Below are 12,319 nucleotides of genomic sequence, written 5' to 3' on the forward strand. Positions count from 1 at the left end.
TGTATTCTCTGACTGTTACTCAAGTCAACAGCGCAATAACTGCACATAATTTTGGCCTGTGTCTTGAAAAGTATTTCAAAGCATTCTAGAGGGATGTTGAGACATCTCTCAGAAAAGCAGCACTTAATTCGGGAAGGAGGAAATCAACATGGCACAGATAACATAGGTTCACAAAAGTAAAGTCCTACATGACTAATTTGATATATTTCTATGATAAAGTCATCTGCCTATGTGTGAAGGATATAGTTTGTCTGGGTTTTACTAAGGCTGATAATTCTGTGCCTCACAGCATCTTTCTGGACAAGTTCTCTGTTATAAATGATCAATCAAAGGCCAAATTTTAAAAAAAATGTGAAAAGATTTATTTATCTTTTTGCATGACCAAAATACTGTCCCCAAAACCACCACAGCCAAAGAGAGAGCATCGAGCCCGTGATCGGCCCTGGGTGAACCTGGATTCGACCTCTATTGTGTAGAATCCCCACCACCCCCCCCCCCATTCACGCAAGCTGCTTCTAGCGGCAAGGTTTTATACAGTTTATTGTGCCCGAGGTGAAGGAGTCCCAGTTTCTTACTCATCACATTCATAGCTGGTTCTTTCACTGTGCAGAGCTGGACAAAGGCCATCTCCTGGTTGATAGCCAGCGTTGACCAAATCCTGGGAAGTAGTGTATTCACATGTATCTTTCTGGAGACTTCGGCTATCTTGATCGATGTTATCCGCAGGACGATGATCGCTCTTAGGTGGTTTCCAATGACTCAAGATACCAGTGATCATCACATTGGGTGCATCTATTCTTAGGCTAAAGCGCCGATCATTATCTAGCCGTCTCCAGGAATTTTGGAGTTTGAATAAACATCCGTCTCTCAGGCTGCTTGTGGTCAGAGACTCGTTTGGATTTCGCAATCTTTATAAAATACATTCTTTTATAGCATGAATTATTTCTAACATATATTACATTGTCCAAGTGTGGAATGAATGTTTTTAGGGTGTGCTGTGTGACGAACTGGCTGAAGAGCAGAGCTCAAAGGCTTGTACTGATTAGCGCTACATCTGACTGCCAATTGAACACGAACACCAGTAGTGTTCCCCAGGGTTCAATTTTAGGGTCCGTTTCATTCAATATACTTGTCAATAATATATCAATATATTTATTAACTATCTGGATGCAGGAGCTGAATATACCATTGGCAGGTTTGTTAATGATACCAAGATGGGAGATGTTGTTCACTCTCTTGTGGCACAGGATGCCTTGCAGAGGGATCTAGACAGATTGGAACATTAGGTAATGGTTAACAGGATGAAATGTAACAAGAACAAATGCCATATTCTGCTCCAAGGGTGGAGTAATTTCAGGCACTGTAACAAACTGGGAGAGGAATGGAGAGGAATGCTGGAGAGCAGTCTTGGAGGAAGGACACTGGGGGTGCTGCTCTGCAGCAGGCTCAGTGTGAGTCAGCAGAGTGCCCTGGGAGTCCTGAGGGCAAATCCCATCCTGGGATCATTGAAACAGTGTCATCAGCCAGTCAAATGAAGTGATTGTCCTGCTCTATTCAGTGTTGGTGTGGCCTCACCTTGAGTGCTTTGTGCAATTCTGCACCCCACAATTTAAGAAGGATATAAAGGTCCTTGAATGAATCCAGAGGAGGACAAAAGGCAGGTGAAAGGGCTGGAGGTAATGTCCTTAAAAGAGCAGCTTGGGATTTTAGGCTTGTGTAGCTTAGGGAAAAAGAGGATGAGGGGCAGCCTCATCACCCTCTCCAGCTTCCTGAGGAGGAAAAGTGGAGAGGGAACTGCTGAAGCCTTCTGCCCAGTGTCCAGTAACAGCATGCATAGCAATGGCTCAAAGTTGTGCCAAGGAAGGTTTAGAATGGACCTTAGGAAGCATTTCTTTACAGACAGTGGGGTCAAACACTGGAAAAGGCTTCCTAGAGAGGTGGTCAGTGCCCCAAAGCTGTCAGTGTTTAAGAAGCATTTAGACAATACCATTAACAAATGCTTTAGATTTTGGTCAGTTTTGAAGTGATCAGGCAGTTGGAGTAGATGGTCACTGTAGGTCTCCCAGCTGAGCTGTTTTAGTTTATTTTATTCCAAACACAGTGTTACCCACTGTTTCCATATTAGCTAGTACAGGACCACAAGACCATATAAATTCTTTCCTATCTTTCTGCAAATATAACAATATTAAATAATACACGTTTATGGTGTTAAACAAGGTTTAATTGACCATTGTGAAAATTATTTCCATGTCATTCTATCACTGTGTTTACAATCAGTTTGCAAAATTGACCACATAAAAGATTTATGCTATTTATTACCTTACAAAGGAAAATAAGAGAGACTATTTCTTCCACTGTTTTAGGCACCATTCATCTCAAAAGATGAACAGCTCAATTGTTTGCTACCAGATTTAAGGTTAGTTTTCTTGGCTTTCCCATAATTATGGTTGGTGACCTTGAGAAAATCACTCCTGCACAAATGTGTGTATCTTCACTTCCCACCTGGAAAATGTGAAGAGGAATGGGTGGGAACATTGGTATATAGCAAATATCATAGGTGTATATTTAAGATAAGGAAATATTCTAGTATTATTATGGAAAGGTCATAAATTAGCATTCTCACACATTCTCAACTCCAGCCAGGGTAATCATATATCATCTTATTTTGCCTCACTTTCAAGTGACTAATTTATGGGTTTAATTCTTCAGAGCGACCTCTGAAGTTCTCTGTGTTTATAAAGATGAAATAAATATTTTCTTTAGGTAATGGAAGTAGCTGAGTTTTCTCTGTCTCAAGTAATAGGGAGAAATCATGACAAATTAAGGCATCTTGTGTGATCTATAAGAGGCAAGAAAGAAAACTTAAAAAGTGTTATTCAGAAGGGGCCTGAAAGTAAAATATGATCAATAAGTGATCAGAAAGATATGTGTGGGATAAATGTCAATATTAACTACCCCAAAAGAAACTAAAATTTTCTCATGAGAAAGAATTGTACTGACATTCTGAATTATAAATTTTAAAACTAGCATCATGTGGTGATATTTTATTGTCACCATGACTTTTAGCCCAGCCAGGTGCATCCCACCTGCTGGGTTGTATAATACAGTGAACACATATGAAAGGGTTTATGGTAGAGATAGAAAGAGCAGCAGAAACTAGCTCCTGGTTTGATTTCCCTCAATATCCATGTTACACCACCAAGCTGTTAGCACAGAAGTGTTCTCCAGCACCGATTAAGTGTTATTAGTTTTTCCTACAGATTTAGAAATAGAGACAGAAAAGACAGAATCCCAATTTCCCCAGTAATTCCTAATTTGACTTGATTTTTAGGCACAGTTATTACTATGGGCTGAATAAAAAATACTCTGGAGTTTATAGGTATTTTGGTCAGTGCTGAAACCATACTTTATCTCTAAAATAGCTATATTTCTTATGGCTTGTCAGAGGGAAAAAAAGAGAAAGATCTTATCTCTGAAGTTTATCTAAATAATACAAGATTTTATCAGCAAGCTGTTGTGTTGCCATTCTTTCAAGTGCTTCAGTATAACCATGGAAGTATATTTGGCTGCTACAGCACTTAAAAATCAATAATTATGCACTTTCCATTTCTATTGTTCACATCAACATTTTCAATGCAGCCATTTCACACACTGTGGCATTGTGAAGATGCTGGCATAAGAAAAGCAGATGGAGTTTTAGAGAAAGTCAGTGTGCCATTTCACAATGCATGGAACAAGACCAGAGATCTTTTGTCTAATATAAAACCTTGAACCAGTGAGCTAATAAAGGGAGGAAGTTTGAATTATGAAAAAAAAATTATGAATCTTATTGTCAATTCTTGTAAGTCTTACATGTTTAAACTCCATTTAAAAATAAATTGTCTCACAGTATTTCTGTACCTTCTTGATGAACACGTGAATCAGCTTCTGGCAACAAAGAATTCCCTCATTGTGTATCCCTTAGCATGTACTGAGGGATAGTGGCTGAAATTAGTTCAGCATTACAAACATGAAAGAGGGTTAACAATGTATAAAGGTAGTCAAAACACAGATACTTCTGCTTTAGCATCCCATCTCCAGCAACAGCCTAAAGCTCAGAGAGGGTCATAAGAACATTTTGTTCCCAGCTTCAAAGCATTTGCATCTCAGAGAATTCCTGGGAAAAATGGGATTCCTGTGTAATCAAGAATTTTTAATACTTTTCACTTTTTGTATGGTCCTAGGTTACAAAAGAAATCGAGAGATCTAACAACCCCCTCTTAGAAAGGAAATAGCTTTAAATACTACTAGAGCCCTAAGATATGTTTTCAGTTTATAGCAATATAAGGAATGAAACAAACATATTCCTGATCGATTACAGCAAGCCTTGTGAAATAGAATCCGCACATACTCATTATCAATTGCACATGGCAAACAAAATTATAATTTATGTCTCCCTTGATGCCCGAAAGTTGCTGTTGGTTTTATAAATTGTGAATTTTCTAAAATTCTCAAAATTTGCTTTTTCAGTTTATCTTATTTATGTTACTTCCTACATGACATTTACAGTCCTTTTTCATGGACAATTAATAAAGTAAAATTTAAATAAAAATGTGATATGTAGACAATAAGGTAAATTTGAGATGCATTTATTTTGTTATATGACGAATATAAGAAACACATAAGGAAAGGATTTTTTTTAATCTAAATGTGTATGTGATAATTTTTGGATATTTAAAATTTTTTTTTTCCTTCTTTTTTCTAATGAAAGAAAAGTGTAATACACATGTCACTCTGGTAGAACTGGGGGTCCTGCGATACAGATATGTTTTTCCACTGTGTTATGAAAGTAAAACACACAAGCAAAGCAAGGAACAAACCACTGACTTCCATTTCAGACTCAAAGTCTTCCCAGGACAGAATGTGACCCTCTCTCATAGACCATGCACATTTTTAAGTCCTTTTTTCCTAAAGGTAAAATATGGAACATTTTAATTAAAGTCCACCTTTTGCTTTAGAAGAGAACTGTTAGAACAACTGGAAAGGAATGACAATGGCCAACATAACTTCTAGAAATGTGCACCCTGACTCTAGCATATTTTCCTTGGTTCTTCTAAAAAATCAGGAATACATAGAAACAATGCATACAGTATTCCTATATATATCTGACATGCACTTCTGCAATGAAACTTTCTTGTATGTCTTTATGAACAGCGTTGGCTGCTCCTGTTTGCCGTTAGCCTTGTTGCTGCAGGGCTTTTTGGTGATCTCCCATATCTTCACTCATTGTCGTGGTAGAATCTCCAACAACAGACAAGGAACTTTGTCTGGTCCCAAATCCCGTGTTCACTTTCTTCTGCCTCTTTACTCTGAAATGGAATTTTTAAAAAGGTGTGACCACAACATGAAATAGAAAAGTCAGTTCAAGTTTAAACAGTTGCAGCTCAAATTTCTTCTAAGAAAAAATTTCAATAGTAGATATTAGAATTTAGATGAGAAAATCTTTCTGTATTGTACACATTGGATACTTTTTCAGCTGATTCCTTAACAAGAAATGAAAAAGTATAGGGTTTCAGAGCAATTACTTGGAATTGTCTTTCACAGTAAGAAGCAAGCTACACTTTTGATGACTAGGAGCCATTATTTATTGATTGGCAGTTCTGAAATTCAGTCCTATTGCTATTCAAGATACATTTAAAGCACTTACTTTCAACGCATTAATCTTTTTGGCAAGAAGGGAAAGTGGGAAATAGTGTAAAAGATCAAACAAGTGTCAAACTCCTCATTTGACAGAATTCTAGCCACTAGTTTGGCATAACATCTTCATATTAAATTAATAACAATAAGGAGATAGTATAAGCACTATAAAATTTATAATTGAAACATAACTATGACAAAAGTATGTCAATTTTTATAATTTTTGAGTTGATAAGTCACATTCCTAATAACAATGTGCAGCAGAGCAAGAACATCCACTCAAGCTGGGTGCCAGAAACTGGCTATTACACTCGGGGGAATTTAGAGCACAGTGAAGAGTCAGTAGCCTTGCACAGAACAGCAGACATTTATCAAAATTTATGATCTTATGTACACCCAAAGTAGCTACACCACAAGCTGACTCAAGAAGACTTCATGTAAAAGTGAAGAAATCATGTCAGATCTAAACTGTTTCTGTATGTTACTAGTTTTTATCTCATCCATGATTAATTAATTGTGCTTTAAGCTTAGGGGCATACATCTCCAATTCCCTTCATGTCATCTCTGCACTTTCATTCAAATCCTACCAAAAGCCATGGCTCAATTACTCTGTTACTTGTCCCTTTATGTGTCTTGAACAGGTTTTCAGAAAAGGGAATTCACGAAAACTTTGGTTTACTCTTGGTTCTGGGACCCCAATAGTCTTATGAATAAAGTCCAAATAAAATGTCAGGTAACCTGAGACTTTTTACCAAAATGTGGAGACTTTTTACCACTGTAATGGTAGCCAGTTAATTCTTTGCAATTGTAATCCCTTTGTAAATACATTCCCTGACAATATGGACAGGTTAGTCATGCCACTGTGCACACACATCTAATCTAATCTGCCTACTATTTATAAAATAACAATGTTCTTAGAAAAAACAGCATCACATATCAAAAGCATTTAAGCTGCCAAAGAGTAAAAGCCTTTGAGCTGGCATAGCAGTGTAATTCCTTATAGTGTCAGGGACCCCATGATGTTCCTGTCTACTCATTAACATCCCCACTAATTATTCCAGATAGAGACTGATTGCCAAGGCCTACATCAGTAAGAATCAATAAGCTGGCAAGTTTTTCACCCTGCTGGATACACAAGACTAGGCTGCGCTGCAGCTTGGTTGCTGGTATTGAATTTTACTGGAATCCCTTTGAAAGAGATGGCTGTTTCCTTTTTAATTACTTTAATTTAATGATTCCAATAATGACTTTGCCTTATAAAAAATTCCAGATAAGTTATATGAACAACTCCTTATTAAAATACTTGTGCAAAATTACTCAGTTCTATCCTTTCCCATTCATGTGTTAATCAAAGATATATTAATATAAATTAAAAATAGAATTCTTAGAACTAGCAACTGAAAAAGTTTTAAATTAAATTTAAAGAAAAAGACCCTAAAATATATGAAAAATTATTAAGTGTAACTGATGGCTATGGGCTTAAATTACTTGATTTCCTGGGAATACACATGGTAAATTTTCAGGACAAATCAAGTTATTTATTTTTAAAATATTCCTTACTTAAACATTTCAGAAACAATTAGTCTGGCATTGCTAGATATAATGTAAAGTTACTGACATTATAAAAAAGTTAGGAGACTTTCATTATGCCTTCTATTTCATATTTAAGTTAATGCAGCTGCACATATAATGAGCTGCTACCAGAACTGCTCTGTGAATATTAGAATGGCAAGTTTGAAATGTTCAGACAAAGGTACTCACACTTGCCAGAAATGACTAACTCTTAGTTAAAAAACTATCCCTGATCTGTCTTGTCTTATAAGAATTAAGAATGGCTATTGACCAGCTAATGTACAACAATGTCCTTTTATTTCCACCTTGGTTTAAACAGTCTTCAAACACCTCCAGTAAGAAGCCCTGAGATCACTGCTTTAATGAAGGGAATTTTTGCCAGGATATAACTGGAGTAAGTCAGGTGTATGTCAAAATGATTTGGCCAGTTGCTCTTCTCTGCTACATGATATATTTCCTCTGACTACTTCTGGACTTCTGTGACTTCAGTGTATGTATTCCATGTGATGGAAGCAATGAACAGCCTATTTAAATGTGAACATTTATGAAGATTGGGCCATAAAAAAATTAGGGAAACCTTTAGTATTCTGCATCAGCCAAACTTGAAAACACGGGGTGTCCAGGAAATGATGTCACAAGAAGTTGTATTTTGTTTCTCAGCTGGAAGGGCACTAGGAGCCAAGTGAAATGGGAAACTTTGCTGCCACCTGGAGCTTGTTGAGGTTCCTTGGGTCAGTAGGGAAGAAGCCAGTTGCATGAGTTGTTCAAGTAAGAAGAAGGACACGAGAAAATGACCTTAAGTTGTGCCACTGGAGGTTTAGATTGGATATTAGGAAAAATTTCTTTATTAAAAGCGTTGTCAAGCACTGAAACCAGTTGCCCAGGGAAGCAGTTGCGTTATCATCCCTGGAGGTGCTCAAAAGATGTGTACATGTGATGCTTAGGGACATAGTTTAGTGGTGCTGGGTTAACTGGTAAACTTAATGATCTTGAAGATGTTTTCCAACCTAAAGGATTCTATAATTCTATGATTCTATGGTTGTGCCATCCTGGTTGTGCAAAGCCTGGTGAGCTCTGCAGCTGTTGCTGTTGCTTTAGCCATCTGTTTGGCCAGCACTGACATTGAGTTGAAACCCATCTGCATGTGAAATACTCAACTGTATTTCAAAAATTACTTCTAGACAGGGACTAAGACTATGGAAATCTTAAAAATAAAAGAAATAAGCAACTGCTCTTGAAGAAAATTTTAAAAATGGGGTATAAAATAATCAGCAAAATAATGTGCATGGGTTTCAAACTCCAGATAAATAAGCAAAACATTTTAAAGCCTTTTTCCTAACAGCAGACAAATAGAAAATGCTATCAAACTCAGCTAACAAAACTGTGAAAAGACACAAGCATATAAAAAGGCAGCATACCATATGTCCACCAATATCTGGTACAACAGAAATATCAAGAAAGCCATTAAGATGGTCTCCATTGTACCCAGGTATACAATAACATATGGTACATTTCCTGCTTCACTGTGCATTTCCTTGCTTTTGTTGTTTAGCATCTCTATTTTAGAGCTCAATTAATATAGTTTGTGCATGCATTTCTCCACAGAATATTTTAAAAAATTTCACTGCTGTTTCAATTAATCTCTTTTTTAGTGAAAGTGCACAGTAAGTATCAATGGAAAGTAGGATTCTTTCCAAACCTTAATTAGATGGAAGAGCTAGATAAAAGTATTTTAAGGTAGCTACCCATGATACCTAAATTATTATTGTCATCTTATTTAATCCTCACACAATTTGCCGTAATGATTCTACAGAGAGACATTGCAAGGTTGTTGTTTGTTTTAATCAAGGATGACTTCCCAAGGACAGATGTGTGCATTTCTCAGGAGCATAGATTACAGGCAAAATTGTAAGGGATTAGTGTAGCAGCATGAATGAAGATACAGCAAGAAATATAAGGTGACCATATTTTGATAAATATCCACCTGTACATGTGGAGATGAGAGGGAAATGAAGATGTACAAAATATTTTTCTCCTTTAAGGACATTCATTATTGAAAAACTAAAGTTTAAGGAATTTATGGATTTCCAAAAATGAAATTATAGTTATTTGTAAAACACATTGTCTCTCTTTTTGGTATTTACAGATTCCATAGGCCTTTGAGATGATCTGAATTTTGCCACACTAGCTCAATCCTATCAAGGTTCCTATTTAAATTTAGGACTCCTATGGAGACTAAAAACAGTTCTCTTCTCAAAAGAATACTCTTAACTATGTCATGTGCTTTTCTAAAAGGCATGTACTGCATCATGAGCTTGATATAGAAAATGAAATAAGAATGAAAATGAGCCCTTACCACTAAAATCTTAAATACTTGCATCAGCAATGCTTTGATCAAATAATGTAGAACAAATAATTAATATCCTGGATGTGTAATTTTTAAATATAAAAGATGAGAATTCACTTAGAAACAATCAATACTAAATTTCAGTTCAGAACCACTTCAGATTGTCATTTACTGTCTCAACAGTGGTGCTATGCTAAGCTATTTTCATGAGTGGATAAAGAAGGAAGGGATCGCTGGTGTGAAACCAAATCAGAGTTCAGAAAGGAAATAACTATAAGCTTGAGATAACATCTACTGGTGTTTACTAAACTACAGTTGTAGACATTTATTTATGAATAAAATAATTATTATTCTGAGTGGAATTACAAGCTAATGCCCAAATTATAGTACATGGATTTATGTCAGCTTCTGCTTTAATTAAAATGTATTTGCCATTTAGCATTAGGGGACTGTGAAAGATCATGAGTGAGCATATGGATATTGAAATAGGTTTCATATTTTACGCTGCAGAAATTATTCAAACCCACTGTAAACTCACCCACTATGCCATTCCAATCTCCAAAAATACTACATGTGCTCTCAAGCAGCATGACTTTTTCTTTAAATGTCAAAGTTGTGTTTCCTTTGAGATCCACAAGAGCACAAGCCATCTTTTTCTATATTTCTCATTAAATTATTTTTACTTATTGAACTCATGAAAAATTACACTTTTATTTTCCTTACAAGAAAATTCTTGTGTTTTCCTATATAATTATAACGCCTTTTAACTTCAAAATTTACATCAGAATAAATTTCCCAAGTACATTTCTGGGTACAGTGTATTACAATAGGTACTGATGAAATTCACTATACAATTACATGTAATATTTTGCCTAAAATAGAATATGACGAAATTAAAATTTTCATCAAAGTTTTGATACTAAACAAGACCCTTTGCTTCTGTATCATGGTAACTGATGTGAAATTTTGAATGAGTTACCCACTGTAAGAACTTTTAGAGTTGTATACGATAAATACAACTCAGTGGATACTTAAAAGGAAAGGACTCCTTTGAACAGTCTTTCATAAACTCAGGTCTTGTTAACTGTGGCTTTCCAAAAGAAGAATCATTCCCATTTATAACATAATTATTTCACTGTTCTGACATATAATTCTGACATATAATCAGAATTAAAATGAGCTTTAAAATAAAATCTCTCCTTTTCTTAAATTGTCAGTTCTCAAATATTCAGATATTTTTCTCACAATAGCTTGGCATAATAACATCTTTATTTATAACATTTTAGAATATGACCATGGCAGGCTAAGGGATGACCAAATAAGACAACTTTCCCTTTCAACTACACGACTGAAGAAAAATTCAATCCATTCTCCCCAAGAAAATTAACACAAGGAGCAAAATTTTCACCTTTTGGGGAATGATAGTAATCGGGGAGTAATGGCCTTTTTATCTTTGATTTCTAGAATACTTTGAACCTCCTAGAATGAACCAGAATACCAATATCATCTGCTTTTACAGTGAAAGTATTCAGAATAAAATGCATTTTTAAAATTTGTCTGAAAATGCTTTTTGTCTGTAATGTACATCTCCATTTTTCACTCATGTAATTTTGCCAATAAATATTTATTTCCTTGCATATTACAATAAGATATCAGAAAATTTCCTTATATAAGGAAAGAAAGCATGTCTCAGCATTTTTGCTCTTGCTAAGCATACATTTAGGCTAACTGATTTTGCTATTTTTCTCATTATTCAAAGCTTTACATTAATATTGCAGGCACTCAAAATTTAAGTACATTTGAAAGTAAAAACTGAAAAGAGATTTCAGGAATATTGAAGGATGCAGATAGTACAGGTGGCTGTTTTAGGACTTGTAAGTAGACACAAGAAGTCTCACTTGTATAACATGCTTTAATGTTTCTTTTAAATTCTTTTAATATTTCTTTCTTTTTTAAAATGTCTTCTGATTCTGAACACAGAAATAGCTCTTCTAGTCCTACAATGAAGAAGATATAAATAATATATACATTCCTTTCTGTTTTAAGTGTGATTATTAATAGAATGTTTTCTGTGAACAATTTTTTTTAAGAATTGAAAAAAAGTCTAAGAAAGTGCACTTGGCACAAGCTCTTTTCTCATTCCTTTTTTAATACATTAAAATTCACTTGCCACAAAATCTTCACCTACATAATCTCCAGGCCAATAAAAATCATGATATTTTCCCTTCCCAGCAATTACATGGTTGCCAGCTTCAATTTCCTTTCTTTTACCCTTTCAGAATTCTCAACTTTTAACAGTTGCTCAGCATGCATCTTCATTGCTTTCTTCTTACTTCTTCCAGGCATGAAAGATATACCACTATGAAGCAGACATCAACTTTCCTCCCCACGTCCCTTATTCACTTGCTATTTTCCATCCAAATATGTCATGAAACTAAATTAGGTATTTTCAGAATTATATTGGGGAAGTTCTTTGTACTTTTCACAGTGAAAACACTACAATGAGTTAAGATTTAGATTTAAAATCAAGTTCTCCTCAAAAAAAGGGAAAAAAAATCCATGTACTTGCAAGAAAAGAAACAATTTAACTCCTGAAAAAATTGCTTAGTATATTGTGGTATCATTCAATATTATGCCTCCAAGTTATAGTCCTTGAATGAAAATTATATGAGAGTTCTGGGAAGCACTAGAGAGTTATGCTATAGACCATGTTCTGCCTTGGAT

At 35.3% G+C, this 12,319-nt stretch overlaps 1 protein-coding gene across 2 annotated transcripts in view; it reads right to left on the bottom strand.

Moving 5' to 3' along the window:
* Nucleotides 1–4,985: 4,985 nt before the first annotated feature.
* CCDC102B (coiled-coil domain containing 102B) overlaps nt 4,986–12,319 on the bottom strand; it is a 134,115-nt gene continuing 126,781 nt past the window's right edge. For both annotated transcript variants that reach the window (XM_030943222.1, XM_030943221.1), the window contains one exon: nt 4,986–5,348. In XM_030943222.1, the coding sequence (XP_030799082.1) occupies nt 5,259–5,348 (90 nt within the window). In that variant the 3' untranslated portion in view covers nt 4,986–5,258. The remainder of the gene's footprint in view (nt 5,349–12,319) is intronic.

The sequence above is a fragment of the Camarhynchus parvulus genome, chromosome 2 (assembly GCF_901933205.1).
Source record: "Camarhynchus parvulus chromosome 2, STF_HiC, whole genome shotgun sequence".
In the NCBI taxonomy this organism is placed as follows: Eukaryota; Metazoa; Chordata; class Aves; order Passeriformes; family Thraupidae; genus Camarhynchus; species Camarhynchus parvulus.